The sequence below is a fragment of the Pungitius pungitius genome, chromosome 11 (assembly GCF_949316345.1).
Source record: "Pungitius pungitius chromosome 11, fPunPun2.1, whole genome shotgun sequence".
NCBI classification, from domain to species: Eukaryota; Metazoa; Chordata; class Actinopteri; order Perciformes; family Gasterosteidae; genus Pungitius; species Pungitius pungitius.
The window spans coordinates 3962874-3990800 of NC_084910.1; the positions used below are offsets into that span (position 1 = coordinate 3962874).

General features: G+C 43.7%; 1 protein-coding gene across 2 annotated transcripts in view; it reads left to right on the forward strand.

The window, feature by feature from the left end:
- Positions 1 to 27509, forward strand: part of bckdhb (branched chain keto acid dehydrogenase E1 subunit beta) — a 31364-nt gene extending 3855 nt beyond the window's left edge. Inside the window, exons 4-11 of one of the 2 annotated variants that reach the window (XM_062565497.1) lie at positions 588 to 721; positions 1916 to 2071; positions 3523 to 3631; positions 7454 to 7551; positions 9052 to 9162; positions 21546 to 21632; positions 25289 to 25440; positions 27085 to 27509. In XM_062565497.1, the coding sequence (XP_062421481.1) occupies positions 588 to 721; positions 1916 to 2071; positions 3523 to 3631; positions 7454 to 7551; positions 9052 to 9162; positions 21546 to 21632; positions 25289 to 25429 (836 nt within the window). In that variant the 3' untranslated portion in view covers positions 25430 to 25440; positions 27085 to 27509. Of the gene's footprint in view, positions 1 to 587; positions 722 to 1915; positions 2072 to 3522; positions 3632 to 7453; positions 7552 to 9051; positions 9163 to 21545; positions 21633 to 25288; positions 25441 to 27023 lie in introns of both variants that reach the window. The other variant, XM_037454133.2, reaches the window with a different exon arrangement.
- The last annotated feature ends 418 nt before the right edge of the window (positions 27510 to 27927 follow it).

Sequence of the window (27927 nt, forward strand, 5' to 3'; positions counted from 1 at the left end):
GTGTGTGTATGTATATGTGTGTGTGTGTATATAATATATATATATATATATATATATAATCATTGCTTTGGTGACACACAGGGCTGTATTTTTGAGGCCGAGCACAGCCGTTTCATCGCTTTATTCATGCCTCTGAGAATTTGGGTTGCTCATCGGGTTTTGTGAGTGGGAGTCGCACTGCGAAGACAAAATCTTCCCAGCAGAACTGAAAAAGATTGGATTAGCAAATGAGATGCAAGCAAAAAATAACAACTCTCAACCAAAATTTAGAGTCCCACTTCTGCGGCCCTTCTTTCGATTACAGGGTGGAGGACTGTGGATGTTGTGAGTGTGCATCATGTTTAGCTACAGCTGACGAGGAGTCATCATCGGTCACTCCATTTGTTTTAGGGCTGCATGGCATTTTAAGAGGTTGTTCTTTGCAATGTCAGCAAATGTGCTGCGTGGGCCTGTTTCAACTGTGGATAGTGTTCTCAATTAATGTGTGTGTATGTGCGTGCACTTTTCCTCCCTCACCCAGAAGCCACAAGTTGCCTTCGACTGCTAGTGCTTCATTCACTTCAACCGTTTTCCTCTTCTTCCCCCAGGTAAGGACCGAGTCTTCAACACTCCCCTCTGTGAGCAGGGGATTGTGGGATTTGGTATCGGTGCGGCTGTTGCTGGTGCCACGGCAATTGCCGAGATCCAGTTTGCCGACTACATCTACCCGGCCTTTGACCAGGTACATTTTCTTCTTTTTCTTCATCGCTTGCTTTGTTGATTAAATGTCTGTGCTAACAAACTGTAGAAAGTGCCGTTATGATTCCTTAGAGCCCGAGGTGATGTCTTTCAATATCAGCAGTTCAAAATGTAAGGATCCTTACTTAAAGTGATGACCGAGCAAGTACTCTTGGAGAGTGGCAAACTATGTTTCAATAACCACGTTTTTTAATCGCCTACTTTGGTCAGTGTCACAAACTGATAAACTATGAATGTTGTAAAGACGAGAAGTCGCCCAGATATTGTTATATGTTGCAAAAAAACACTTTTATTCTTATAGGAAGAAGCGCTTTCTCTTTTTTTCTGTCCAAGGGCTGGAATAGAAAGATGGAAAGTACGCTGATGTCACTCGTACAGCCTGCCTTGTGCATCAAAATCCTTCTTAGACTCCAAACTTGGAACCACTATGTAGGGTTATACATCAAAATCATCACATTCAAACCTTTCTTTTTCCAAAAAGAACATGCTCAAAGGAGCTTGTACATCCCATTGGCATTCTGCAAAGCATGATGACAACTGCATTGGCAACAAGTCACTAATGGAAAAACACGTGGAGTAAAAACACTGAACAAATTTGGTGTCCGTAATGAGTGTTACCCATCTACTTTGTTTTTATAATATAAATGTATGTTAAATACATTTAGGTAGGTACTAGATGATGGCATACCCGAGTGTCAAAACAATTCCTTTTAAAATACATTGAGCGACTAAACCTTAGGCCAGAGTAAAAGATTGACTTCTACCACTTATATTTCTATGCCTCAGGAACGTAGAGCTAAGTTGAACTCGTTCTACCTGCCTGCTGCACGAGAACACACAAACGAGCTAAACATCATGGTCCAACTCGGCAGAATGATTACTCAGTAAAGAACATTATTATGTAATATATCTTTGGTGTGCATCCATGTTAAAGGTTTGTGTGTGTGTGTGTGTGTGTGTGGTCTTATTCATTAAAACAATAGAAAGCCCTCCATCTTCCAGGGAGCTTTTTGCTGAACAGATCTGCGATTGATTAACGCTTGATACTCTTAAAAGAACCATTTAATGTTTTACAACACAGCTGTCCCACGAGGACCAGTAACTCTTTCCTCCTCCTGTCAACTAACACGACGTGCGGTTGTGTTAACCTGAATTACATCGGTCTCCCTTTCTCCAGATTGTCAACGAGGCTGCCAAGTACCGCTACCGGTCCGGCAACTTGTTCGACTGCGGCAGCCTCACCATCCGAGCGCCGTGGGGGTGCGTCGGCCACGGGTCACTTTACCACTCTCAGAGCCCCGAGGCCTTCTTCGCTCACTGCCCCGGCATCAAGGTCAGCCAGGGGCTTCGTCACTCCTTTGTGGATTTGATTTATTTTTACAGATCCCTTCTTCCACTCTCTTTGTGTAAACGGGAAAGACAGTATTCCAGGAGAACATCTGGGCGTGGACCGCGGCGTCTGACTACAAGCTGCCTAATGTAGCAGAAAGGCCACCTGAACTCTGGTGTATTGATGCTACTCGGCTAGAGCTGACCTTTTGATTAATTTGCTTTGTTGCATAGCCTGAAGTGTCATTTAATATTTTGAGTGATTCTCTTGCAACCTCATCATTTACAAACAAATGCAGCCAAAACGGTTTGTATTAGTAATTGGATACTATTACACATACTTTTATACAATTATTTCAGAGGGAGCCTGATCTTCTGATACATCACGTGCTCTCGATAAATGTTGCTATTGCTCCATGAGAAAAATAAAAGTTCCTGTGTTTCGGGGGGCAGCACCGTGGCTTCAATGCTATTATGAAAAACCTTTTAAAGAATGTTCTGCCAACGGCAGCGGCTTCCAGGTTCAACAAATCTAATCCACAGAAGGCAGCTTCCAGGTTCAACAAATCTTATCGAGAGACAACCGTGTCTGTTTTCACTTGGTAAGGGAAGCACAGCTGTGTTCTGCTCGACCTCAACAAAGTTCCTATAAACAAACTCAGGGGTTTGGTGATTCCGCTTTCTGTACGAGGTAACAATCTAAAAGGAGTCGAATGAGAAGAGCAACTGCATTTAGTAACAGATCACCATGGGGACGACGGGGTTGTGCAAATTGTTGTGGCAACTGTAGAACGTAACTGTCCAGTAAGATAAATACAGCGTTATCTAAACTTTATGCTCCACACTAAACACGTGTGCAGGCTTCAGGCTCGTAGTAGTCAAGGGAGAGCCTGCAACTTTGATCTTATGAGAGGGCAAAATCTAAGGTGGAAAATATTTCTCATGCACGCAGACGGAACAATTTGATGCAGGATACAGTTTGCTGCTCAAGGATTGTAATACCCTTCTAAAAAAAAAAAAAAAAAGCATTCATGTAACCGTCATCAAAGTGTCTGGCGCGCCACGGAGCGGGAATGACTGTGTGGTTTACAGCTCCGGTCCATCCGCTGTGAGCAACCACCGCTGAGAGCAATAAACATGTTGTCTGGCAGCAAATGTCAGGCTGATAAATGTTAATATTTGTGCAAACAAGCATCTCCGTTTGCTCCCACTTAGAGTTTGTCCCACCACCCGGTTTCACAGGCTTGATTAAGCTTTGGCCCGATTCTGACCTAAATACCATTTAAAGAGGTTCAACATCTGATACAGGGACAGTGCCAGAGAGACACCCGTTGATATGAAGGGTTGAGCCCGAGTCCACTCCGTGCATTAAGCAGTTTGGTCTTAAAGTTTAAATATTCTTATCTTGTTGCATGCATGGCAGTGTTTTAACATGGTATCTGATGTGCTCTTCAGGTCGTAATACCTCGTAGTCCGGTGCAGGCGAAAGGACTGCTCCTCTCCTGCATCGCGGACCAGAACCCCTGCATATTCTTTGAGCCCAAGATCCTGTACAGAGCTGCAGGTAAGCAAACGGGAATGTGAACTTATACTTTCAGAGCTCGGTGCAGTTCTTGGTCAAATTACACTGTTGCAATTTGACGTCTATACTTAGATGGTTTAATCGGAAGATCTATAAAACCTGAGTTTCTCGATAAAGAACAGCATGAAAGCAACTCTTCAAGTATTGTACCAGAGACACGCTCCCGGCTGTCTTGGAAAGGCGCCGTTCCTCTGTGGCCCGCTTGAAATGCTCCCCTGTGTAGTGTGAGGCTAGAGAACAATCGATGCGTCCGACTGCAACCACTGCCAGCAGCATCAGCAGGACGCCGAGTGTGGAGCAGATGACCCAAATGGGCTGTGAAGTGTTGACCGTGCCCAGCCCGATCCTGGCGCCGCGTCAGAGCCCGCAGGCCTTTGCTTCGGGCAGGCTGCCTTGCGACAAGCTGCCCAGAAGTGGTGATGAACTCGTAACAGTTGTCGGTAGTTGCAAACAGCGCTGTCTTGGCAACCCGCTATTAGTTTGGTATGCATGATTATCGCATCGTTGGAGGCCGTAGGGGATGTCTGGGCCTCATTTGGAAATGAGGGGCTGAACCAGAACAAATTGGAACTACCAGCTTAAAGGCAAAGTCTCAGTTTTCAAAAGTCTGGTTAGTTCTCCCGCTTTCACAAGAGCCAGAGAAGACTTTCAGTTATGGCACTAGATTAGTGATCATTGTCAACAACATTTGTCATGTCACAGTGCAGTCCAGATATTTAAACCACTCCTTGGCACAAAGGGATTTTCTTTAAATCAAAAAGCATCAGACCTAATCCCATTGAAAGCCAACTGCATATACACTCACCGGCCACTTTATTAGGTACCCCATGCTAGTAACGGGTTGGACCCCCTTTTGCCTTCAGAACTGCCTCAATTCTTCGTGGCATAGATTCAACAAGGTGCTGGAAGCATTCCTCAGGGAGTTTGGTCCATATTGACATGATGGCATCACACAGTTGCCGCAGATTTGTCGGCTGCACATCCATGATGCGAATCTCCCGTTCCACCACATCCCAAAGATGCTCTATTGGATTGAGATCTGGTGATTGTGGAGGCCATTTGAGTACAGCGAACTCATTGTCATGTTCAAGAAACCAGTCTGAGATGATTCCAGCTTTATGACATGGCGCATTATCCTGCTGAAAGTAGCCATCAGAAGTTGGGTACATTGTGGTCATAAAGGGATGGACATGGTCAGCAACAATACTCAGGTAGGCTGTGGCGTTGCAACGATGCTCAATTGGTACCAAGGGGCCCAAAGAGTGCCAAGAAAATATTCCCCACACCATGACACCACCACCACCAGCCTGAACCGTTGATACAAGGCAGGATGGATCCATGCTTTCATGTTGTAGACGCCAAATTCTGACCCTACCGTCCGAATGTCGCAGCAGAAATCGAGACTCATCAGACCAGGCAACGTTTTTCCAATCTTCTATTGTCCAATTTCGATGAGCTTGTGCAAATTGTAGCCTCAGTTTCCTGTTCTTAGCTGAAAGGAGTGGCACCCGGTGTGGTCTTCTGCTGCTGTAGCCCATCTGCCTCAAAGTTCGACGTACTGTGCGTTCAGAGATGCTCTTATGCCCACCTTGGTTGTAACGGGTGGTTATTTGAGTCACTGTTGCCCTTCTATCAGCTCGAACCAGTCTGGCCATTCTCCTCTGACCTCTGGCATCAACAAGGCATTTCCGCCCACAGAACTGCCGCTCACTGGATGTTTTTTCTTTTTCGGACCATTCTCTGTAAACCCTAGAGATGGTTGTGCGTGAAAATCCCAGTAGATTAGCAGTTTCTGAAATACTCAGACCAGCCCTTCTGGCACCAACAATCATGCCACGTTCAAAGTCACTCAAATCACCTTTCTTCCCCATACTGATGCTCGGTTTGAACTGCAGGAGATTGTCTGGACAATGTCTACATGCCTAAATGCACTGAGTTGCCGCCATGTGATTGGCTGCTTAGAAATTAAGTGTTAACGAGCAGTTGGACAGGTGTACCTAATAAAGTGGCCGGTGAGTGTATTTGGTTTTGCTTAAGACGCTTGGTGATGTATAGACTACTACTAGCAAGCCCCCCAAATGTTGCAAACAAATACCGATTGCTGTGAGTTCGTTGGAATAAAGCCAGATGCTTGATGTAATTAATACCTGGCAGCTGCAGTTGAGTAACAGGCTGACTAATCTGCTGAAGCTGTGTATGATTCAGAGAAGTGGAAAACGAATGAGCTGAGGTTTGATTGGTGCATGTGTGATAATGTGCAGCGCTGCGTCGGAGCATGTCATTGGGTACGATCACATGAGACCAGAATGATGCCGGAGTCCGACGTGCTTCAACGAGGAAGCCAAGATCTTGGCTGACGTTTTGTTCCCATTTCTGCTCAATGGATTTGGATCTGCCTTTATTAGCCTCTCGGGAAGTGAAGAGATGGTACACGAGTAATGAGACTTGTTGATTGCCAGTTTATTTATTGCAGCGTAGACTGAACATATCACTCAACATGTGGTCATCAGTTTTCTTGTTTCTGGATATGTTTTGTATTTGAAAGATTCTTGTTCTGAAAGCAGCATGATGAATCTTGTGTGTGTTTGGGGGGGGGGGGGGGGGGGGCGTGGGGGTGTTTCAGGAGTTACTTTGATATTTCCTAAAGGGCCTCTTGTGCCAGGTCCACATGCATCTAATGATCTTTACCTCGTTCATGAAGTCATGCTCTTAGTTACAGCGGTTTCTCTCTCTCCTCTTGCAGGAGTGGATAAAAAGCACACATTTGTCTCATCAAGGCCACACTGTTTTGCAGCGCCCAAGGTTCCACTTATTTAACCGTGACCTAGTTGTCATAATTCAATTTCTTCTGTCTCTATTCTAAAGCTAAATGCCATTATTCCACCCCGATGGCCTATTTTCTGTTTGGTCTGCAAGCTTAGATCCGGACTTGCGTGTGATTCACTCAAGCCCTTGATGTTGTTTTAATATCGTTTTTTTGCATCTGCAAATTTTTCTTTCCTTTTACGGCTTCTGGAGTCATTCAAGGTTTCCAGAAAGTCCTCGAACCCCAGTGTCTCCCCGGAGTACAATGTACGCTGCTTAATTGTTAATTTGATTTCATGCGTTGACATGTAGGAATGCTACAGTCCTTTTTAGGGCCCATGCTCTGTATGTTTTTCCAAAGCCAAAATGATGTGGGAGATTCGTAGATGGTTAAAACATCACTTTCAGTGATGATATGTTGTTGTGCGCTGATGGGCTGCATGCTCCGAAGCGATGGCAGTTTGAGTTCATGATACGTTTTTGCATGGTAATGTTTTCCATGACCAGGCTTCGGTTTTCCAAGACATCGTTAACTATTATTGAAACCGTATACTTGCATGCAATTTGTCTTGGACTTTGGATCAAAGAGAGGTCCCCCTCCCTCGTTGGAGCGACGCCCCATCTATGTGGCCGCTTTTCTGATTGACACCCCATTGCACCGAAGTTCTGTTGTCGGGATGAATCGGGTTTAGCCGCTCGTAGCTGGCAGGACTTGTCATTCAGTCGTGCACTAGATTGTGCTGATAAAAGTACACTCTGTCCCTGGGGAGAGATGAGGTTTTGGTAAGAAAAGGCATTTGTAATGGGCCAGATATAGTGTTGTATAGTAGGAAATGTGTTCTTTGACGTTATTTCAACTCACCAGTTTGTCATCTAGTCCATCACCAGGCATTTGAATATTTGATAAGAACCAGAGGGTGCGTAGTTTTCAGTTTCAACCTCGGTTGGTTTTGCATGTGAACTTGCATGTCATTTGGTTGTGTGTGTGTGTTTCTTCAGTGGAGCAGGTTCCCGTGGAGTCCTACACCATCCCTCTCTCGCAGGCCGAGATCCTTCAGGAAGGAAGTGATGTCACTCTGGTTGCCTGGGGGACACAGGTAGGCGTTCTTTTCCCCCCCCCCCACTGAAAGTATTGCATTGTCGTCTATCTGTGGATCTCTCCCCATGGCCACAGGAAAGACGGAGGCCAGTCTCGTCGCAACTAAATGCCATTTAAAGCCACAGAGGCGAGCGGTGGATTAACTTTAAGTCCATCACGAGCCCCTTCTGTCCCAGCGAGGGGGCTCAGCCGTCAGCCCGTGGCTGTATCGGCTCAGACATCTCCACATCACAAGGCTGTTTGTCGTCTTTCTTTCCGCGTCGGCCGCACACTTTCCATTGTCGCCCTTTCATCCAGGAGCCTTTTATTCTCTGCCGCTCCGCATCAAGCTTCCTGCAACTCACCAGGTGTCGTCCCCGACTCTGATAGAACATGGCCACTTTAACAGGCTTATCCAGGCCACCATGTACCGGCCACACGGCAGGGGGGTGGCAGGACATTGAAGGAGATGTTTTCCATCAAAGCCAGTGTTATTGTTGAGGGGGGGGGGGGGAAGATCCAGTGAAGTGGCAGAAAGCACGGCTCTCCTTTTTTTAAATAGCTCTCCTCTCCTATCACCTCGTTGCTCCCTTCGCCCGCCAGGCCTGCGCGCATCAGAGGAAGGAAAATAACTCAAAGATCTGTGTTCCCCGTATTTGTAACAGTTCCTCCATTAAAGATTTCTAAGAAAGATTCCTTTCAGCAGCTGGATATGATGTGATGGCAGCACTACGGGTTCATAAATCTGAACTAAACTAATACCGATGTTGTGTTATCTTGAGGCCAGTGGCTGTAATTTTTCTCTTTTGGACTTTTGCCACTCGTTGCAATGATTGAGATTTATCACAGTGATTGTTATTTAGAAGCTACAGTAATGCATGGCAGTAAATACACTCCCTGAACTCAAGTTCTTTTTTTTCAACAAATGATGAATTCATGGGAATAACGTGCACATATTGATTATAGGCCATTTTCAACTTTCTGTTTATCTGGCTCCGATCTATATATTAGCCCAAAGTCTTAATGTGTTTATGTCTAAGGTTGTTGCCAAATACGTTAACGTTGACATTTGGAGCAATTTTGCAGCATTTCTGCATGTCAGTTACAACTTCATAATTGCCTATTTGCGTTTTGGGGATTTTTCAACAGCTAGCCTTGGGTTATAATAAATATCCCAGCTATGCAGCATCTGCAGGTAATTAATAACACTAGATATTTTAGTGCTCATTAGAACTGAAACACATTTTTGTGCAGTAAATGTTGGACTGTTCATGTTGTAGCAGCCATGAAACTCTTGCAGAACTGCAAAGGCGCATTAGCTCATTGATTTTTCTTTTGTATATTTTCATTTTGTAATAATTTAAGAATATTAACATTGATCGTACAAAATACATAAAGGCCAATAATAAATTTGTTAGTAAGAAAATAAACAAAAGAACCAAAAGAATCTCCTAAAAAGAAACAACAAGGAATTAAGAACTGCAAATATACAATAAAATGGCTTTTTTCTTCCATGTAGATCCACGTAATGAGGGAGGTGGCCAATATGGCTCAAGAGAAACTAGGAGTGTCCTGCGAGCTCATCGATCTACAGACTATCCTGCCCTGGGATGTTGAAACTGTCTGTAAGGTAAGAAAAACACGCATTCAATCACAAAGATTGCAGACAAAGTGAAAAATGCCTCCCCGAACGCACAGTGCCACTAAAGGCAAATCCTCAGAACCATTCTTTCATTTCTTGTGGCCTTTCCTTCTTCTGTTTCCTATCAACCAATATTTTAGGAATAATTTTGTATCCTATGTGCCGCATCGCCGCTCATTTAAATCATCATTTGGCATAAATAATGTTGCCATTGAATCATCTTCCTCCTCTTGTAGATTTGTTTTATTGTGGTACAGAATCACAATTCTGTGGTTCTTTTTGGTGCTATAAATGGGATTGCTCCCACTACTTGTGAGAACATAGTACTAAATTGAGTGTTACCTCACTTTAATGCACCCTATGGCACTAACCAAAACAAAATATTTCATTCTGGAGGTTTTTCAGATGCTCTCCAGGGGGTAGTCCATCCTTATTTATTTTGACGGTGAGAAAAGAGCACAAAGCAAGACCGTCTGGGGAAATAGTGGCGTCTTTCCTGGTTGATGGACAGAAACAACAGGAGGGAGTCTGCCGTTCTTTGTCTGAACGCACACCGTGGTTTCCATATACAGGCTTCAAAGACCTTCAAAGTCCTTTTTTTCACACCAAAGCCCTTAAATGTGTTTTCATTCTGATTCTACATTTTCATTTAGTATATTTATTGTGTTATAATATTCACGCTATGTTGTCTGTGAGCACCGTGCCGCTCCAGCTGCCAAGCACATCTCGTAACCAGCAGTTGGGGCACAGGATGGAGTTTCAGTAGAGAGTAGTAATTTAGAATTGAGCCGTTTAGAAGAGATGGCAGCGTCTGTACCATCGTGCAACTCTAAGTGAGCAGCCGTCCGTTACAGGTTTTGCTCAAAGAGGGGACGTCTCCAGTGAATGTGGTGACTTATTATTTTTGAGATTGAATCAAGTGTTTATGTGTTGAGTTGGCCTAATGCCAGACCAGCCACCTCGGGCTTGTCAACAGCATCGCTCCATGTCATTTCCTCCAAGCAAATGCCCTCTTTAAAGTCTGTCCATGTCAAATGCATAAAGCACTTCCTCCATAACCCTGCTACACACACACACACACACACCCTGTGCCCGCTTACCTGCCTCTTTGGCAGTTAGGTAACTGTCATTGCAACAATACACTGGTACTCCATCAAGATCTCTGTAACGCTCGGGATTCTCATCACCGCAGCGAATGCAAAAGAATACACATTAAAGGGCCTTATCTTTTAATTAATCTTTAGCGTGTAGACAAATGTAGCCAGACGAGCATGAGTCACAGTGAAAACAGACGTGAATGCTACGGTGCTGTGGAGCTCACGCAGGACCTGTCAAAGAAAGGCGTCTGATTGACATCACAAAAGTCGATACAATATCTCAAGGTTTCCCTGTTTGAGAAATTCTAACACTCCCTAATAGTGCATTTTGTTTAATACTGAGGCAGTTAATTGTCAAAAAATGACTTAATTGATTGACCTCATCAATCCTGCAGAGTTTGTTTTAGGGCGTTGTCTGTATTTCAGTATTTCTTGGACATGTAGTAGCTCAATACGGGCCATGCCCTGTCTCATCACTGATGATCACAGATTGATATATAAAAAGTATTGCCTGGAGCCTTGATTGTTAAGCTTTGCATTTAGCATAGTGTGGTGTAAAAACAACCGTTTAGGTTACTATTCCCCAATAAATATATATATTTTACTGCTATTCTGAGCCGTTGACACAGGCAGCAGTCAAAACATTAAATCAAATCCTTAATTCAAAAGAATGCACCGCTGGAGTCTGGCTTTTATCTGGCCGGCACCCATCCCTGTAAAGGTGTCTTGTTTTTGTACCGCTTATTTACTGCATAAATTGGCGAATGTGCAGATGGCGAGATACACAGACACACACACATCCCGCCGCTGGCAGCCAATTCATATTCCACGCTGGTGACATTTACCTCGTGCACCTTGCCGCCAGCGACGTGTGCACGTGTTCTCTAACGAGCGGATTTCCATGTTGCCCGTGTGTTTTTGAGTGCATTTTATGTAGAACATAAATAAAGACTGGCGCTTTGGAGGAAACGTGCCATGCTTCTGTCCCCTGGACAAGCCGCCGGCTATACTTGGATCTGAAGCCTGTATTTGACCGTCTTGTTGACAGGGGGCATCGCGGGCTGAAATTGCTGTAAGCGTTGAGACAAAGTGAGTGAATTTCTTCTCTAACCCGCTGTCTAGAGCTGGGCCGACCAGTAAATGTAATAACTATTCTTTATGGGATGAACAAAATGGCCGGTTTACCTTTGCCAGACCAATGGCTCAGATGAGAGGCTGTGGAAAGTCTCCCTACAGCTGTGTAAAGAAGCTCTTTGATTTCTCACTGAGCGGTGTGCTTCCCTCTCTGTTGTCTAAGGCTCATTATTGTTGGTCAGATGGACAGTTATCCAACATTTCCGTCCGTTCTTGCATGTAACCACGTTTTGTGGTAGATGCTGCCAGTCAGCAGTATGAAAACATGTCATTATTGAATCAGTCGGCCGTTGCCGATTCAGCCTCATTCTCCGGCTTTCCAAAGGTCGCCTGTCAAAGACAAAGTCGCTAGCATCGGTTGGCTGATGGAGCCCAAATGAAGTTGTGATACTTTGTAACGCTCCACAGAAGGGCTCCTAAGTCCCATCTTTTTATCCCTCAGAGGCGTATTTCACCCATGCACCGAGTCAAGGTGCTGTCATTGAAGGAGTGGGTACAGGAAGCTGTTTTTACAGCCTCTGTTGTGTTGGTGTCTCAGTGACTCACTGAGCACAACGCTCAACCTGTCTTTGTTTCTTCATTCGCTCCCTCTCTGTATTATTGGACTCAAACCTTTGGTTCATTTTGATCCAGAGAAAGTCGGAGCATGTCCTTGCTAGCCTGCAGGTATGCAAGTCTCATCTGCGCCAAATATCCGTCTTGAGGATCACACGCTGTGTTACCCTGCGGGCCTGAAGGGTGGATAAAGAAAATTGTGGTTTGATATCCCTACACTCGAGCACAGCCAGTTTTAGTTTGCATACAGGAGTATGCAAACTAAAACTCGCCACGATACATTTTTCAAGCTATCGCTGCTCTGCGTCGGAGTTGCAGCTGTTGTTAAGCATTTTCTTCAGCCGCAAATTGTTGCCAAAGTGCGCTTCATTGAATATTTTGCATAGAGACGTCTTGATTTTCCGAACCCACTGCTGTTGGAAGCAGGACTCGCGCTGTCCTGGTCAACAGTTCGCCAGTGTCTTCTCTTAAATGTGCGTGCATCTCTTGAGGCGTATCCAGAAGGGAGTCTTCTGCGATACAACATCTGGGTGTCAAACAAAGGTCGAATTTGTTGCAGCATCTGTTCGGAAGGTTCTAACGTCTGCATGTTCAGAGTGCTCTGCAGTCTGTTGACTCACCGTGTAGATAAGGCTGCCCCCCCCCCATATCACCCCACCCCTCCTGTCCTGGGTTCAAGCTGTAATCTGTGTCCCGAGCTGGTAAATAGAGTTGCTTGTGGAAGCCGGAAGAAGCCAGGGCATGCTTGTTGTTTGTCAGGAGCCGAGGTGGAAGCGGACGGAGCCTCCAGCGACTTGTTCTCGCCGTCAACTTCGAGCTGTTGTTTTAGTTTTGACTGCTGTGGGGTTTTAATACCACCTACCATAATTATATGGGGGACTGTCGCATGTGGTTTCCTTTAAGAGATTTTTGCAGAGGAATGCGGCATGGGGCGAGGGAAAATATTGGAAAATGACACCAAACCATATTTGGTATAATTTTCTTTTATCTATTTGAAAGATGTTACTTTTGAACTTATTGTTGGTTCAGGCTTCAGATGGAATCAATCTTTTGATAATGAATAAGAACTTGCTTTTAACATTTGAACTCCTATTTTAGTATTTATAATAAGTTATGTTTTTAAGAATCTTATTCAATAACAAAATGTTCAAGTGTCTGAATTATTTTGATTGAGGGAGCTTTCAGTTTAATAATTAGTGTTTTTTTAATTGTAACCATCAATAGTTCCCTTTTAGAGTAAATGATGACGTGAGCTACAACTTTACCCATTTATCTTTTGTCACGTTTTGTATTCTTTTTGTTTTGAGAAAAGGGGAAATGTGTATATTCCTCATCTCACCATTCTGTTTTGGCCTGTACCTCCATAATCCTTGTGATTCAGCTACCAACATGTAACGCGAACCCAGCTTTCTAAACGGCCGCATGGAAACCCATCAAATCCACTGGCAAACGCTGCTTCAGGCCACACCTCCAGACATGGCACGGCAGGGTTTTTTTTTTGTTTAAGATGTGAACACATCTAACTTTTGAACTTGCTTGTGCTAGGCACTGGTGCGGTAGATGGCATGTAATGTCTTTTTGGATTGGTGGTTTTTGAATTATTTTATGAAGCTTTTGCCTTTTGATTTAATTGATGGACTTTATTCAATAGCTCCACACACGTTTTGTCCCAACACAATTCCAAAGCTGGAAAGAAGTTATGGAAGAGTTGGATGATTTTTGCCTAGAATTAATAAGATGGCGGTTGTATTTGAACAGGATGCGAGGTACTTATCCAGAAAACCCATATCTGCGGCTCTGCGCAAGCTTTTCCACAGAAGTACGACTCCGGCAATGGTGTATAACAACTGCTCTCTGGGTTGGCTAATGCCACGTTGAAAGATTGCAAATTCAACCGATGAGGATCCCAGATAGAGAACGTCATCGCTCCGTAGGATGTTGGAAATAAAAAGGAAACATATTTCTGAACGTGATGGGAAGCCCTGCCGTGTACCAGAGGATCGCTCCCACGGAAAAACGGACCACACGCTGGTTGTTATGAACAGCGTTACCCACCTGAACATGCCATCCATTGTGCCCACCAAAATATTTATTCTTAATACAAAAATTCTATTGTGCGCCTGCATACTATTTACATTCCCATTCCTGATGTGACACCCAGCACGCTGCCTCTATCCGAGTCTGCAGCCGGGCCGGGGACGGACCAGACAAGCTGCTAGTGATTAGCACGCAGACGGACTGGGCTCCTTCAGTGGTGTCCTCTCCGCCAGGATCTGCTCACTGGTCCACTGCAACACTCCTGTTATCTTTGGCAAGCTGTCTCTCACACACACACTGAAAACAATCTAAAGCGGCAGATAATGGCACAGGAAGAAAGTGGCCAGAGGTTTGGGCCCCACTCGCGGCATTCTTATTATTGTAGCCCACGGCTGTAATTACAATGTTAAGACCGAGTCCTTTTCGACCAGACCAGCAGGACTCTGGAGTTACGAAAACATGGAGAAGTGAAAGTCGGTTCAAGAGTGAAGTCATGGAGGAGGGGTGGGTGGGGGGGGGGGGTTGCTGGGCAATGGGGGGGTGGTGTATAAGGGGCTTTTGGCATGTGAGTACATGTATGTCATAACTCTGTTGTGCCGCAGCGCAGCGTTTCAATGGTTGTATCAGTGGAAAATGACTCATGGTTTGTTTTCCCGTGATGGGTCCAGCTCCTCTCTCTCCGGGTGTCGCTGGTGAAAAGTTGAACAGTGTGGCATAATGCAACGCTGCAAAAAGACTAAAACCTTGACCGGCGCTGCAGTTTCCAGTCATTTATCCATAAGATGTGTACATCACCAAGTTGGTGGTTGATAGAGCCCATTTGTACTTTGTCTTAACTTTGTAAGGTAGAGTAATTGAAATAATTGATATGCTTTCAAAAGTTAGACGCTTAAAATATAAGCAGGACGCTCACATGCAAATAATTGGTACCGTGGTTGTGTGAACGCACCTTAACTGAAAAGTTTGGTAGCTCAGGGATCATCAACTGTGCCATGGAAGTGAACATTTACCCGTGGTTGGCTACAAATGGAAAAGTGCATGTCATGAGTTAGGACAAAGACCTGGGACGAGCAGAATGTAGTAATGTGGAGGCAAAACATTAGATATTTCAAACATGGGAGAGCGGCGTTGACGAGCCTTCGACTAAAGGAAGCAGACATCTGTGCTACAGGAACCATCAGAAGGCGACTGTTAGCGAAGCTACTAAATTCTGTCACACGGTAGATAAACAATATGCCCTCGTTCCTAACGCAGCTCTTTTGTGTTGCACCTGCTGCCATCATGACGTCAATCCAACATAAATGTTACATATCTTTTAAATATACACATCTTCTATTAAATGATTGAATAAAGTAAACTTTAAAAAAAGAAAACAGGCTTTCTTGGGGCCTAATTGAATGGTAGGGGAAACACTGTTTATGCCATCAAATACTACATTTTTGTACACAGAGATTTCACAACATTTTTGGAAATTTAGTTTGAAGTCATGGAAATCTATTGGTCAAAATGTGTATCAGCCCTGCACTTGACTGTCTGCTACTGACTTCTTTTCCAGCCACTGCTCACATTCCAGCGCTAGGCACTGGGGATGTCTCAGATTCTTCCCACTGTCACTCACTGGAGAAATGTGACCACCCACACGCAGGGAAAGATGACATTGGCTCATGATCGACACTGAGAAGGTGGGGATGCCTTGTTAATAGTAGCCAGGCTTGTTCTGTTGGTTTTGTAAGCGACCCACTGGCCATTGATCAGCGCATGGTGTCACTCCTTCCACATCAACCTTAGCGATCACAGGAAGTTCTCAAATGCTGCCGAGAACGGCCTGAAACGTCAAAAATATCTGGAGCATCTGGAGTCATAAGGACACAGAGACGGCCAAGAGGTCCGCACACATACAAACACACACCAGTTGATGCGTCCTTTGTCCGGGGATTCTCCAGTTCCTATAAAAGTCCCTTTATAAATCATACAGTCTGTTACATAACCTGAAATCGAACCAAAAAGTATTCATCAATCTAAAGGGAGGTTTTTAAGTTTATCTTTTCCCAGCCGCTTTTGAAGGGAATATGAAACACATTTTCTTATGTGTAGTGCTTTTTCTTTTCATGCAACACTTTAAAGACTGTGATTGGAAATTGGTAACAATTATTAATGATCAGTTGTTTTTCATTAGACTTGCATAGGCTTTGTGTAGTTTTGAGGTCTAGATTGTGTAAACGCTCACAGTTTGGCCAGCACTCTGATCATGCTGTTCTCCAGTTGGAAGCATATTTTTCCAAAAAAGAAAATACAGTTTTAAGAGATATTCTTGTAAACCATGCGTGAAGTTCCGTGGTCTTAAGCGTTTTATAAAGCATATGGCGGCTGATGGTTTTAAGGAGGTGTTAACCTAGAGCCGGTCCGCTAGCAGGGCGGCTCGGATCTGTTTGCTTTTGTCTCCTATTTACTGTGCGACTCCTGACATTTGTCTTTTTAATATTTGGGAGGACTCATTGTTGAGATTCTTTTGAGTGAGTGGAAGTCTACTCGGAAAAAGATGAAGCAATTCTGCAGAGCTTGCAAACATTTGCACTGATTCCAACCAGATGTTAATATTCAAAGAAAACAAGAGGTGAGAAAGGGGGGGGGGGGCACTACACAAATACTGCTCTCATGGCTCAGGGAGAGAAATGTGGCGCTGAGCTGAATTGACCTAGCGTAGCACCTAGCGCTCTGCGGCTCCGACATTGTGCAAAATTGTAGTCTGCGTGAATGAATCCACTGTGTCGCTTAGGGATTGTGTTGTATTGAGTTTTGGCATTGTGGTCTCTCAGGCCAGTCAGCTGCATAATGCCATGTTTATCCTAGTCCATCACATATGGATACAGCCGAAAATACTCGGCGTACGCTCAACACACGTATGAATCTGCTGTCTAACATACTTCGTATGTGCAATGGCATTTGATAAAAACTTGCAATTATTCCAAAAATGTCATGGTTTATTATGTTGACAGTTTTGCATGTGTCCAACAGAATTTATTATTCATCACTATCAAAGAGACAAATGGATGTGGGTCCAATTTTTCTTTGCACAGTATTGATGTGAGCCAGATGCCGGCGCATCTGTGATGTCTTTACAGTCCCGTAGGAATGTCATGGGCATTGAAACATTTAAGACGTAAAAGGTCAAAGTCTCATGCCACAGCAGATTATGATGTGAAAACCATGTTGGCTTGTCATTGTAGTAGAATTTCTTACACCAAGCATCTTCTTCCACAATAGCGCCAAACACTCAAGTTATCAAATATTCTGATGATTTTGAATGAAAATTGGCTTTAAGAGAGTATTGGGATATTTTACTCAAGTAGAATGAATGTATAAAGTTGAAATGTTCCCAGAGTAAATGTTAATAGATATATAAAGCCAGACAAGCAGTAAATGGTCATTAACTCGGGGGGTGTATCAAGCAAAATCATCTATGAAATGTCTTGTAGAAAAGACCAAACAGATAAATGAATCCCTGAGGCAGCCATGTCAGGGGTGTATACAACATATATACCTGATGAACTCCAGTGGCCCACACACTCTGTCGTACATCAGTTTTACTTTTGCAGGGTCACTTGGTGGCGGCTCACAGGGCACTAATTCACAGGCATGGTACGGACTGCTTTATAGGACCTCCTGAAAGCTCACCGTAAGCTAGACAGTGTGTGCGTTGGATCAAACGAATCGAGAGGAATTTCTTTTAATGCGACTTTATGGGACGTTTGGAGTTCCTTCTGTCTGAGGTCTCCTTTGACCCTCTGCCCAGCGCCGACCCTTTCTGCTCTGTCTCCACGCTGGTTCTCACTTTCCTTCTCTCTCTGTCGCGAGAGAGGCCGAGTGAGTGTTGGTGTTTCCTCCCAGCGCTGTGAGTTTCACTGGGCCTCTGGCTCGCTGAGCCCTCTCGGCTAATCGCAGCGTGCCACTTTAAAAAGCCCAAGGAAGTAGTTTGGCCTCGTCTCGACTCTCACTTGTCCGTGACATCACACGGTGGCGCTTGAGTTCGGACCCTGCGGCGGCCGCGCAATTACAGGGTCGGCGGAGAGGAGGCGAGGCCAGCGGCAAGGAGGAGGCTCACTATATGGGACTTTGTACTTTTTTGTCATCAGCGCTATTTTCCTTTTTATTCTAGACCAATTTAGTGGCATACAAATACAGAGCCAACAAATAAGTGTTGGCAACTTTTTCTGGAAAGAGTCATGTGTTTTTAAAAGCTTTGAAAAGAACATTATGGGATTCTGCACTAGTCCAACCACAGCCCAGTATAGCCCCAATTATGGACTGATTTTATTCATTTCTCATCCCCATGGTCTGTACACTCACAATGAATTGGTGGTCTGTGTATTATATACTCTTTTTCTGCTCTATATTTTCGTGTCTTTTTTTCCCACAACAGAATCGGAAGCTGAAAATGTCAAATCAATCGTGTGTGCGTGAGCGAGCGAGCTCTGACTCGAGTCTCTGAGGTCATGTCAGGTCATTGGCCGCTGACCTCCTAGTGGTGAGGAAGCGTAGCGGGGAGCACCAGGACTGGGTGCTTTAGAGTTGACAGTTAAAAGTTCCATGGATTGATGGAGGCCAAATGGTGGTGGAAGACACTGTTGGAAGTAGGTTAGAAGAGGATGCGCTCTACGCTGCTCGGTAGGTTAGTGTGTGTATGGCAGTAAACGTGACGTGCCCTCTGCCACCAGCGGGACAACTCTGGCATGTAATGGCAGCAGCAGGAGGAGGAGGAGGAGGAGGACTGTAACTCCCACCAACAAGGGAACAAAAAGATTTATATAGGGACATGTGGTTGAATGCTGAGTGAAGCAATTGCAAGGTCTTTACTTTCCACCCTCGGGGGGGAATGGACTGAGTTGGTGCCACAGTGTCCGAGCTGCCACTTAAATCAGGCGAGGCTTCGTGTGGGTCTTTGTTTTGTCACCAAATTATTCTCTGAAAAAAAATCTAGTAAGTGACAAGTTGACTAATTTATTGCCTGACTACCTTGGATTTTGTCTGTTTTAGGAAACGTTCTGAAGTACAGTAGCTGTCAAGAGGTTGGACGCACTTTCTCATTGCGGAATGCTTTCCTTTCCACCTGTAATTGACAATATGGTTACTTTATTGTTTCCCAAGTCATTACACCATACCACACAGCTTCTCTTTTGCACTTAAGAAAATCCCATTGTGTTCCATTGTCTTTGCCTACCTTTTTAACATTGGTGCATAGTGTGCTATTTTATCTAAAGGACGCTTCTACATACTGCTCCGATTTCAAAGACTTCTGGACTCCCAGGACACAAGTTGCTCTGCGACAATCTCATCAGGCATAACAAAGAGACACCCCTCCAGCACGTCTTCCTCGGACAGCAACGATAGGTCCAGGACATCTTGAATTGTTCAGTTCTCCCTCAAAAAGTTTCATTTGTCCCTTTGGATGAACCTGACTGATCATCTCTTAGGTGTCCGATGTATTTCATTTGGCTCCATCGCTGTCCTGAAAGTGATTTCTGAGCCTCTGTTCCAAGTTCACTGTGATGAAAGGTTACTGTTAGAGGACTGTATAACTTATCAAAAAAAAAAAAAGGTCAAAACTGCACTGAGTGTATGTTTTCTGTCCCCTGAAAACCCACAAGGCAACCTGAAGCAAGTGGGTAGAAGACTACAACTACATTCAATGTGTACAAGATCACATCAAAGTATTCAGTGCGTTGGCTTCTTTTCTTTGTCTCTTGTGCAATTGAACTGTAGGCAGTGAGGTGACGAGTTGAATGAGGTGTACTAATGTGGACTGACAAATGTGTTCTCCAAAATACTATAACCCATAACTTTGAGTACTAAGTATTTTAGTGAACCCATCGAGTGCCATCAACAGGTAAAACCAATATGTCCCCAAACCAAATATCTGCAAAGAACCTGAGGTCAACCCCAGCCAACCCCGCTCACGGTATTGGGTTCAAATCGGCTTATGTTCACATGCTACACTAAACTAAGACGTTGCACATGGTTAACACTGCACCAAATGCAAATTTTGCATGTTAATATTGTCTCTCTGAGCATGTTCCATGCATTGGCCACAGTTTATTTAAGGAGTGTGAATGTATAGTAACACATTTCCTTGTTTTCAATAAACATGTAGGCATGTTGCGACCACTAGGCAGGCAACATGTCTGAACACCACCATCAGTTTCCTTCCCTCCTGGAGTATGCAATTGTTCACCTGAACATGACATTGGTTTGCGTTTCTCCAAAAGTGGATTGTGTTTCATCTTTTTGCTGCAGCAATTTCATTGACAATTCATTTAATATGTTCACATTGCGCCCAATTGGACACGTCCTTCAGCCCCTGAGCATATCTTGAGATAAGTGAAGGACATACCCAAGCAGACTCCTTGCTTTATTGCTCACCCATTCTATTATGCAGTACATATAGGCTACTGAACTAATGCACGCAAGTGGGCACCCTTTGTCTAAGCAGCACTGTTGGGTCCAGTCTATTAACTGGTTCACAAGCTTACCTCAGTCTGAAATTCTATCCCACAGTGTTGTAAAAACAGTGGCAGGCTCCCTTTTTTTGATTGACCGATTGCTAACGTATAGCTTTTGCAATCTGACATCTGCTTTTCTACTTTTGTTGATTGTTTCATGAGTATCTCTGCATTCCAGCTTCGAACCACGACATTTTGCAATTTGAGTGCTGATTTACAAGTGGACCTGTGCTGCTTGTTTTCAGTGGGTTCTTTAGTTATGATTGCTGCTAGGCTTTGTTTGTGGTCTGTGTATGGAGAAATATTGGATAATCAACGCAAACAGCGTTTGGTTTAGTGCCGTTATCTTAGAGGAAAATGAACGCACAATCCTAAACTTACACAAATGATTTAAAACACACTTATCAGTCTCCTCACACGTGACATAGCCTATATTGAAATACAGTACAAAACATGCACAGATTGGTAAGTATGCTCAGCCTGCTACTACTTAAAGAGATGTTTTACCAAAATTATTGTTGGTAACAAACAAAGCCGTCACGTGGGCAGAGGAAAGGAACGGTTTGCTGAAGTGGCCCTGCACTGACATAACTTTTGGTCTGGACCAGTGGCAAGTAGATGAGATTATAGTACTGGTTTCATGCTGTTTAAGATACCGGGTGGAGCAGCAAGAGGCATCCTTCTGCTATAATGTCAAGTTGCAAAAAACCCAAATGCAAATGCCAACAATGCTGAGACCTCTAATGTCCAGCCTCCAACTTACTATGCGACACCGAGCAAACCACAGTAGGCAGTATGAACCACTGTCACCTCGACCAAGGCTCCTGTCTGAATATACCAAAAATGTATTTGGTTCACCCATCCAGCTTAGCATTGCTGGCGCCTCTAACGATGTCTGGTCTGAACTCTGATGTGAACGAGTCGGCCACCTTGGCCCCGTTTCATTCAAGCAGATTATTTCCGCCCCGTCGTTTAGAGGTGCTTCTGCTTTGAAACTGTGAAATGGGGGACACAGAACCTTCTTCAATCATCTGTGTCTTCTGTTTTTCAGTCGGTGGTAAAAACCGGACGCCTGCTCATCAGCCATGAAGCGCCAATAACCGGAGGCTTTGCTGCTGAAATAAGCTCTACAGTTCAGGTAAGTGTGTGCCATCGCTGCGTCAGAACACAGCGTCTCATGATAGTTTATTACCACCTGTAGCTCCCAGCAATGATAGGTTCAAAGCGACTGCTCTTAATAGGTTGCAATGGTTTTAGCAATGTAATTAAGCTCAAATAGCCTTTCACTGAGCTCCCCAGGGCAGGAAAAGGAAAGAATGGTACCCCACGTCCTGCGAAGAAGCTGTACCAGTAGGTAACCCCCCCTCCCCCCCAAAGAAAGTGAAACAAACAAGTGACTGAACCCATTGATGATGTCCTTGTCGCATTATAAAGATGAGTGTATACTAGAAGAGAATCAGCAGTCGGAGGATGCGTTGTGAGTTTATATCACGGTGTGTTGGTACAGTGGGTTTAAACTATTCATTATAAGGTTCATGAAATCTCGCAAGAGGCTTTAACACTTTAACCAACAGCTGACAGCTGTTGACAGATTATCTACATGTGCTGCATGACTAAATGAAAAGTCTTCCAGTATTTGCTTTTTCTCTCTGACGTGTGTGTGGTTCTCCCTAAGAGGCTCTTAGGATTGGGTACATCTCTTCAATTGTTACCTTGGTACCCGTGTCCTCTCCGGTCATTGGACTGATTGAATGCACGCATGTTACCTAGAGCCGCGTCCATGCTCCGAGTGTAAGCACTAAAATAAATCAATCCTCTCCACTTTTACTGATCTTGCCCCCGTCAGTGAGGTCTCAAATGGCCAATGACTCACCCCCCTCGTTTCCATGTTTTCACATTGTGTTTGGGGATCGAAGTTCTTTGTGTGTTCACTGATTACCTTGATCTGCATTTTTGTCATGGCCTAAGAAGTTTTGGCTAGACCGTGAAAGGAAAACACTAGACTGGTTATTAGTTCTGTCTTGAAAGGATGCAGCTTGACCTACAGCCTCAGTCACACTCTTATACCCTATATTATATTAAAGATGTTAAAGATAAAAGAATATGCTTGTTTTGGCTTGATGGCCCACACTAGCCTATAAGGCCTGATAAGTTATAGGCGCCGCACCAACCGTTGTACCGCAGCTTCTTGTAAGGGAACTAGTCAGGCCATGGACCTCTCGCAGAAAGAGGCAAAAAGAGAAAGCTTTTATTGTCTGAGTGCTATTCATCTGTGCGTTCTAGTATTGAACCACCTCACAACCGTACTCACTGATCCAGTCATGGTTGTTCTTTTTTCTTTCTGTGAAGAACAGAGGAGGGTTTAGCTTGGCTACGCAGGTTTCCTATGTCAAGCTCTGGCTTCAGCCCTAGTGATAATATAATGTGTCATTGGCTGGCCCGGTCTCGAGTGTTTGGCAGATGTCCTGGCGGAGAAGTGATGAGATGTGGAGGCAGACGATGCTTTCGTGGACCTCAGGGATGCACAGAGAGAAATGGTGAATCGCTGTCCTCCCCTGAACTCCAAACCACGCAAGCCTTGACTCTTAGATGTCAAACAGAAGGGGGATGAATGGCGAACAGACCATTTTAGGACATGTTGGTAGCTGCTAGGCTAAGCTACTTCCATCTCAACATCCATCCTGCGTGGCACACAAGCTGTGTCTCAAAGTCGCCAGGCTGCATCCTTGTAGACCTGAGCTGGTGCTCCAACAACTGCATAGGCTGAACCTGTCAGCTAAGAGCAGGGAACTGAGACCTCAAAAACTGAGACCGCAAAAAAAAATATTTTATTCAAAAAACTATATTCAACCCGAAAATATTTTTTATCCACTTATTTTTATTTTGAATAGTGTTGTATTTTTCAATGTTCAACATCAAAACCTAAACTTTCAGGTTCACATTTTTTCTTCCGAATGAACAAAATCTTTGACCTGGATTTGGTTTGGATTTGGCCTGATTTTCACTTTCTTGGCTCATACAAGAAGTGATAATGACACTTTCTTACCCATCTCACAGCAACCTCAAATCTGTGGGTGTTCTGTCTCAGCTTTTAGTGTGACACGAGACACAATATTGCCATGGCAACTCAAAGCCCCGCTGCAATGTTTCTAAATAAGCGTTGCCATAAGCACTGGCAGGTCGACATATTTTTATTCCAACATTTAAGTATATTACACATAATGATGCACTTCCCAAAAGATAAACAACGATTTGAAGTAAATCTGAGTTGTGTGGCCATTCTCTGTCCAGCTGTGGTGGCAGGCAGTCAGACTACTGTACTTTTCTCCCACTTCCAGTGAATATATTTAGAGGAGATTACAGCTGTGATCCAGACAAAAGAACCAACTCCCTAGTGCTGTCTGACTGGTTGACTGTAGACCGGCCGATGAAACCTTTTCAGGCCGTAATCTCAACAGACGAGGATCGGATGTCACTTCAATAAACCGAACTGTGAGAGGAAGACGCGCTAGCTTTCTTTTTAAATTCAAGGTTAGTGGTAGAAGTTTGCATTGGATTCAGTCACTGCATGTCAGTTTATCAAATGTATCCGTTTTTTCTCATTTAAGTGGCTCATTCGATTCGCTTATTAAAGACAATGCAACGGTGGTTGTTATCAGTTACTTTTGGAGAGAAGCAGTCGGTTTTTCTGAAGTCGGCAACGAAGCAGGAATCCGAGCGGTGAAGAGGAAACGTCTTCACTTGTTCATTCAATAAAGCTTACTGGTTTGTGAACAAACCACTATATGGAAGTACCAAGCCTTTAGTGAGAGCGCTGAAACTCCGAAATCACAAAACATAGCAACATTGCAACATGGATGCACTGAAGAAAATACTTGTCTTTTTGTTTGCCACCAAGCTGTTTTCATTGGGGAAAAAAAATCAATAAAATGCCCCTCATTTTTCTTGCATGGTTAGTAAAACCTGATGACTCGACCCAATACCTGGAGTCCAGGCGGGAAGGTTCTCGCTGTTCCACCTCAGCTGCACGTGGAGTTTGCCTCTCTCTCTCGATTCTTTTTTCTTTTTTCTTTTTTTCTTTCCTATGGGCTTTAAAAGTAGCAAAGCACACAAGACTCATCAAGTTTGACTTCCCCTTGGCTTCCAAAAGGCGTTGCCTAAGACATGAAAAAAAATAGTGTGAAACGCACACGTCCAGCACTGCCAAACTGCTCCATGGCAGCTTCTCGGTGGGTTTGTAATGTGGGATTACGTGGTTCACTGAGTGTGTGTGATGCTGCAAGAGACGGGGAGAACCCGCTCGGTGTCTCAGTGTGAGCAATACGCAACGGGCAGCTGGTGCTTATGTTTTGGTTGCTTGAGTTGTTTGCGGGTCAGTTTCTTCGAAGAAAGCTTACTTAAGATCTGTGCTTGTGTCCAAGTGTGTTTGTTGAAGTCATGTTGGAGTTTGTCCCAATTCAAGTGTTTTGGCCAACTTCTTTCTGCTCCGTCTCCATGGTGAGAGGAACGAGGCCAATTAACAGACACGAGTCGTGGTTTTTGCACAGAGGAGCTTGAATTAACCATTTTGACTGATACGGAATCACAAAATATGTTAGGTTACTTGAGTTTGGGTTTTACCGCATGTACCTCCATTGAAAAGGTTTGATATGCCATAGTGATGCAAAGCATATACCACACCAAGCGTACTTGTTTCAACCGTCAGCTGTTGCAGTCTGAACATGTTTAGCTTGGCTTCCCTGTCTGGAGGAATGATGTGTGAACAATGTCAGCATTCAGCCTTTTTCCTTTCAGGAGCAGTGCTTCCTTAACCTGGAGGCTCCCATCAGCAGGGTGTGCGGTTATGACACGCCCTTCCCTCATATCTTTGAACCCTTCTACATCCCAGACAAGTGGAAGTGCTTTGATGCGATTAAGAAGATGATCAACTACTGAACCCCTGTCAGGTAGGAAAGGTCTGCGGTCTCCTTTTTGAAGGATGGTAGGTATCGTGTAATTTTCCAACAGTTCATGTATATGAAGGCCTGTCAACCAAAACCAACCATGATCATATATTCCAGTAATGTAGTTGGGAAGATATGGAAACAAATGACAACCTGCCATCAGTAACAACCCTCATTAGAGAAAATTAAATTGCATTTCATATCTTTTCCTACACAGGCTTTTACTTAGCTGTCTAATGTAATCCTCTGCCAGACATGGTTTGTTCTTACCCAGACATCATAAGCTAATGCACGTTCCAGGGCCCTGCATAGACATTGGCTCATTCCTATTTAAAAATGCAGCTACAGCAACCAAGAGACATTTTGTTTCCCAACTCGCATGGAATTTGATCAGATGGCTTCATCGTATCAATAAAAAATGATAATTTTTTTCAAAGATTAAAAAATGTGCTTTGAATGCAATAAGTGCTTCAAAACGTATGTTTTAATGTAATTATGCTGGGGTCTTTCTGTTGCTCCATCTGCAGTAGAAAGTTAAAGAATTGAAGTACCTGGTAGTCATGAAACATGTTCATGTCCACCATAATCACGCTTAAGTATGACATTAAAGGATTTATACAAGATGAAAACAAAGAACATGAATAAGTAGAGCAGCAGCAGCACGAAGCGTGTTTCTGTATTTCACAGTACAATTTTACATTATTTAAAATAATAGCCTATAGAGTCAACCCGGTGCTCTTGGCGAATAGAATGTCCGCTTTCACATTTTAACTCAATAGAGAAAGTAATGAAAAAAATCTTCAGAGGAATCGATAAAGATGGTTGGTTGTAACCCTAAGCCTTACAATTAAAGATGCACCGGCACATTCATCATTTTGACTGTTAATCAAAAGCAGACCTCGTCCAGTGACTCTTCCAGTGACTGAGTATGATGGTAGGAGGGCGAATCAAACTTGCCAATTCAAGTCCACATTTGAGTTTGGATACAGTACCAGTTCCTTCAATTGAATGAGAAAGTCTGTCTAAACTTTTGACTGGTTCTGTCTCTTGGTGGCCCAGCAGGAGAGACCTGGCCGTCTCCTTATAAGCACAACCGGGGACATTGTGGTTTTGGGTGTATTTCCACCCGTATTTAGAGCTGTATGTACCTGTAATCAGACCACCCAGGAATTATGTTCGTGGCGAGTGTTTACAGGGCCACATTTCATGGATCATGAAGTAAAAAAAACAAAAAAAAAGACATGTAATGGATGAGCCCAACTTACTTGCATAACCACATGGTGCTCGCTAGCTCTGTAGATGTTACTGTCTTTTATTGTTTGCAGAAGTATTGAAAAATCCTTTGATAGGACAGATTCTTTTGAGTGTTAATTGTTGGTCATCTTTGTGTGTAGGCATTCAAACATTGGCCTTGATTCATAAGCTATGAGGAGAAATTAATCACATATTTGTTTGAATCCAACACGTCACGTCTCATCCTCACTGCTCCTCGTCTTCATCCAGCTTCACTTTTCCATCTCATCTGCCGTCCATTATGGACCGCCAAGTTATTCCCTTTAACTTATTGAACCTCTCTCCTCTTCCAGGGCTACCTTCTGGTGTTCCTGATCTTCACACTCTCTTTTTCCTCTTCATTTATTACACCAGTGGAGCACAGCCAGGAAAAGACACTTAATTGACCATCTGATCAGGAAGCAGTATCCAGATGGGCTCCATGACCTCCAGTGTCTTCCAGCTGAAAGACTGTTACAGCACCTCTGCATTTGGGAACTTCATTCTTTTGCAAGGGAAAAAATTACAAGATTCACTCTATATGGTGACATACTGCTTTAGCATCGACACAATGCACATCATTTGACTTCCTCTTTATATGTGTTGGATGTTGTGGGGAATACTTCCAACGTATTTGATTGACTTTATTCTGTTTGACTCCCTCTCTGTGCTGTTACCGTGGATTAAATGTGTCCAGCTCTGCTCTAATCTTTATTAAGTTTGACCTTAGCTGACCTGTATTGTATTGATTTAGTTGATCTGTGGTTTTTAAGGAAAATAAATCTTATTTGGTGAAAACATTTGGTTTGTTCCCTTGCAGTTGCTTTTGATTTGTTAGGACTTTAAAGTAATTTGTCAGCAACATTTATACACGATACCTGAAAATATATACCAGAATTGTACGGTCAGCAAATTTGATGAATCAGTTGATGATGATTTTCTGAAACTTTTGAACATATTTATTACTAGGGCCGGGACTTTAGCGCGTTAATTACGATTAATTCATTACAATGTGAATTAAGATTAATTAATTACACAAAAAATAACACATTAAACATTTTTTACTTATTTTTTGCACCGCGGAACGTTTCTCACTGGATGAGTATCGGAGGACCGATTATACTGGAGCACCAACTAGCGTTCAAGACTTCAGACAACAACAAACCACAGTGAACATGAACGAAGAAGCTGACGAGACTGTCTGGTGGCCCCGTGAAT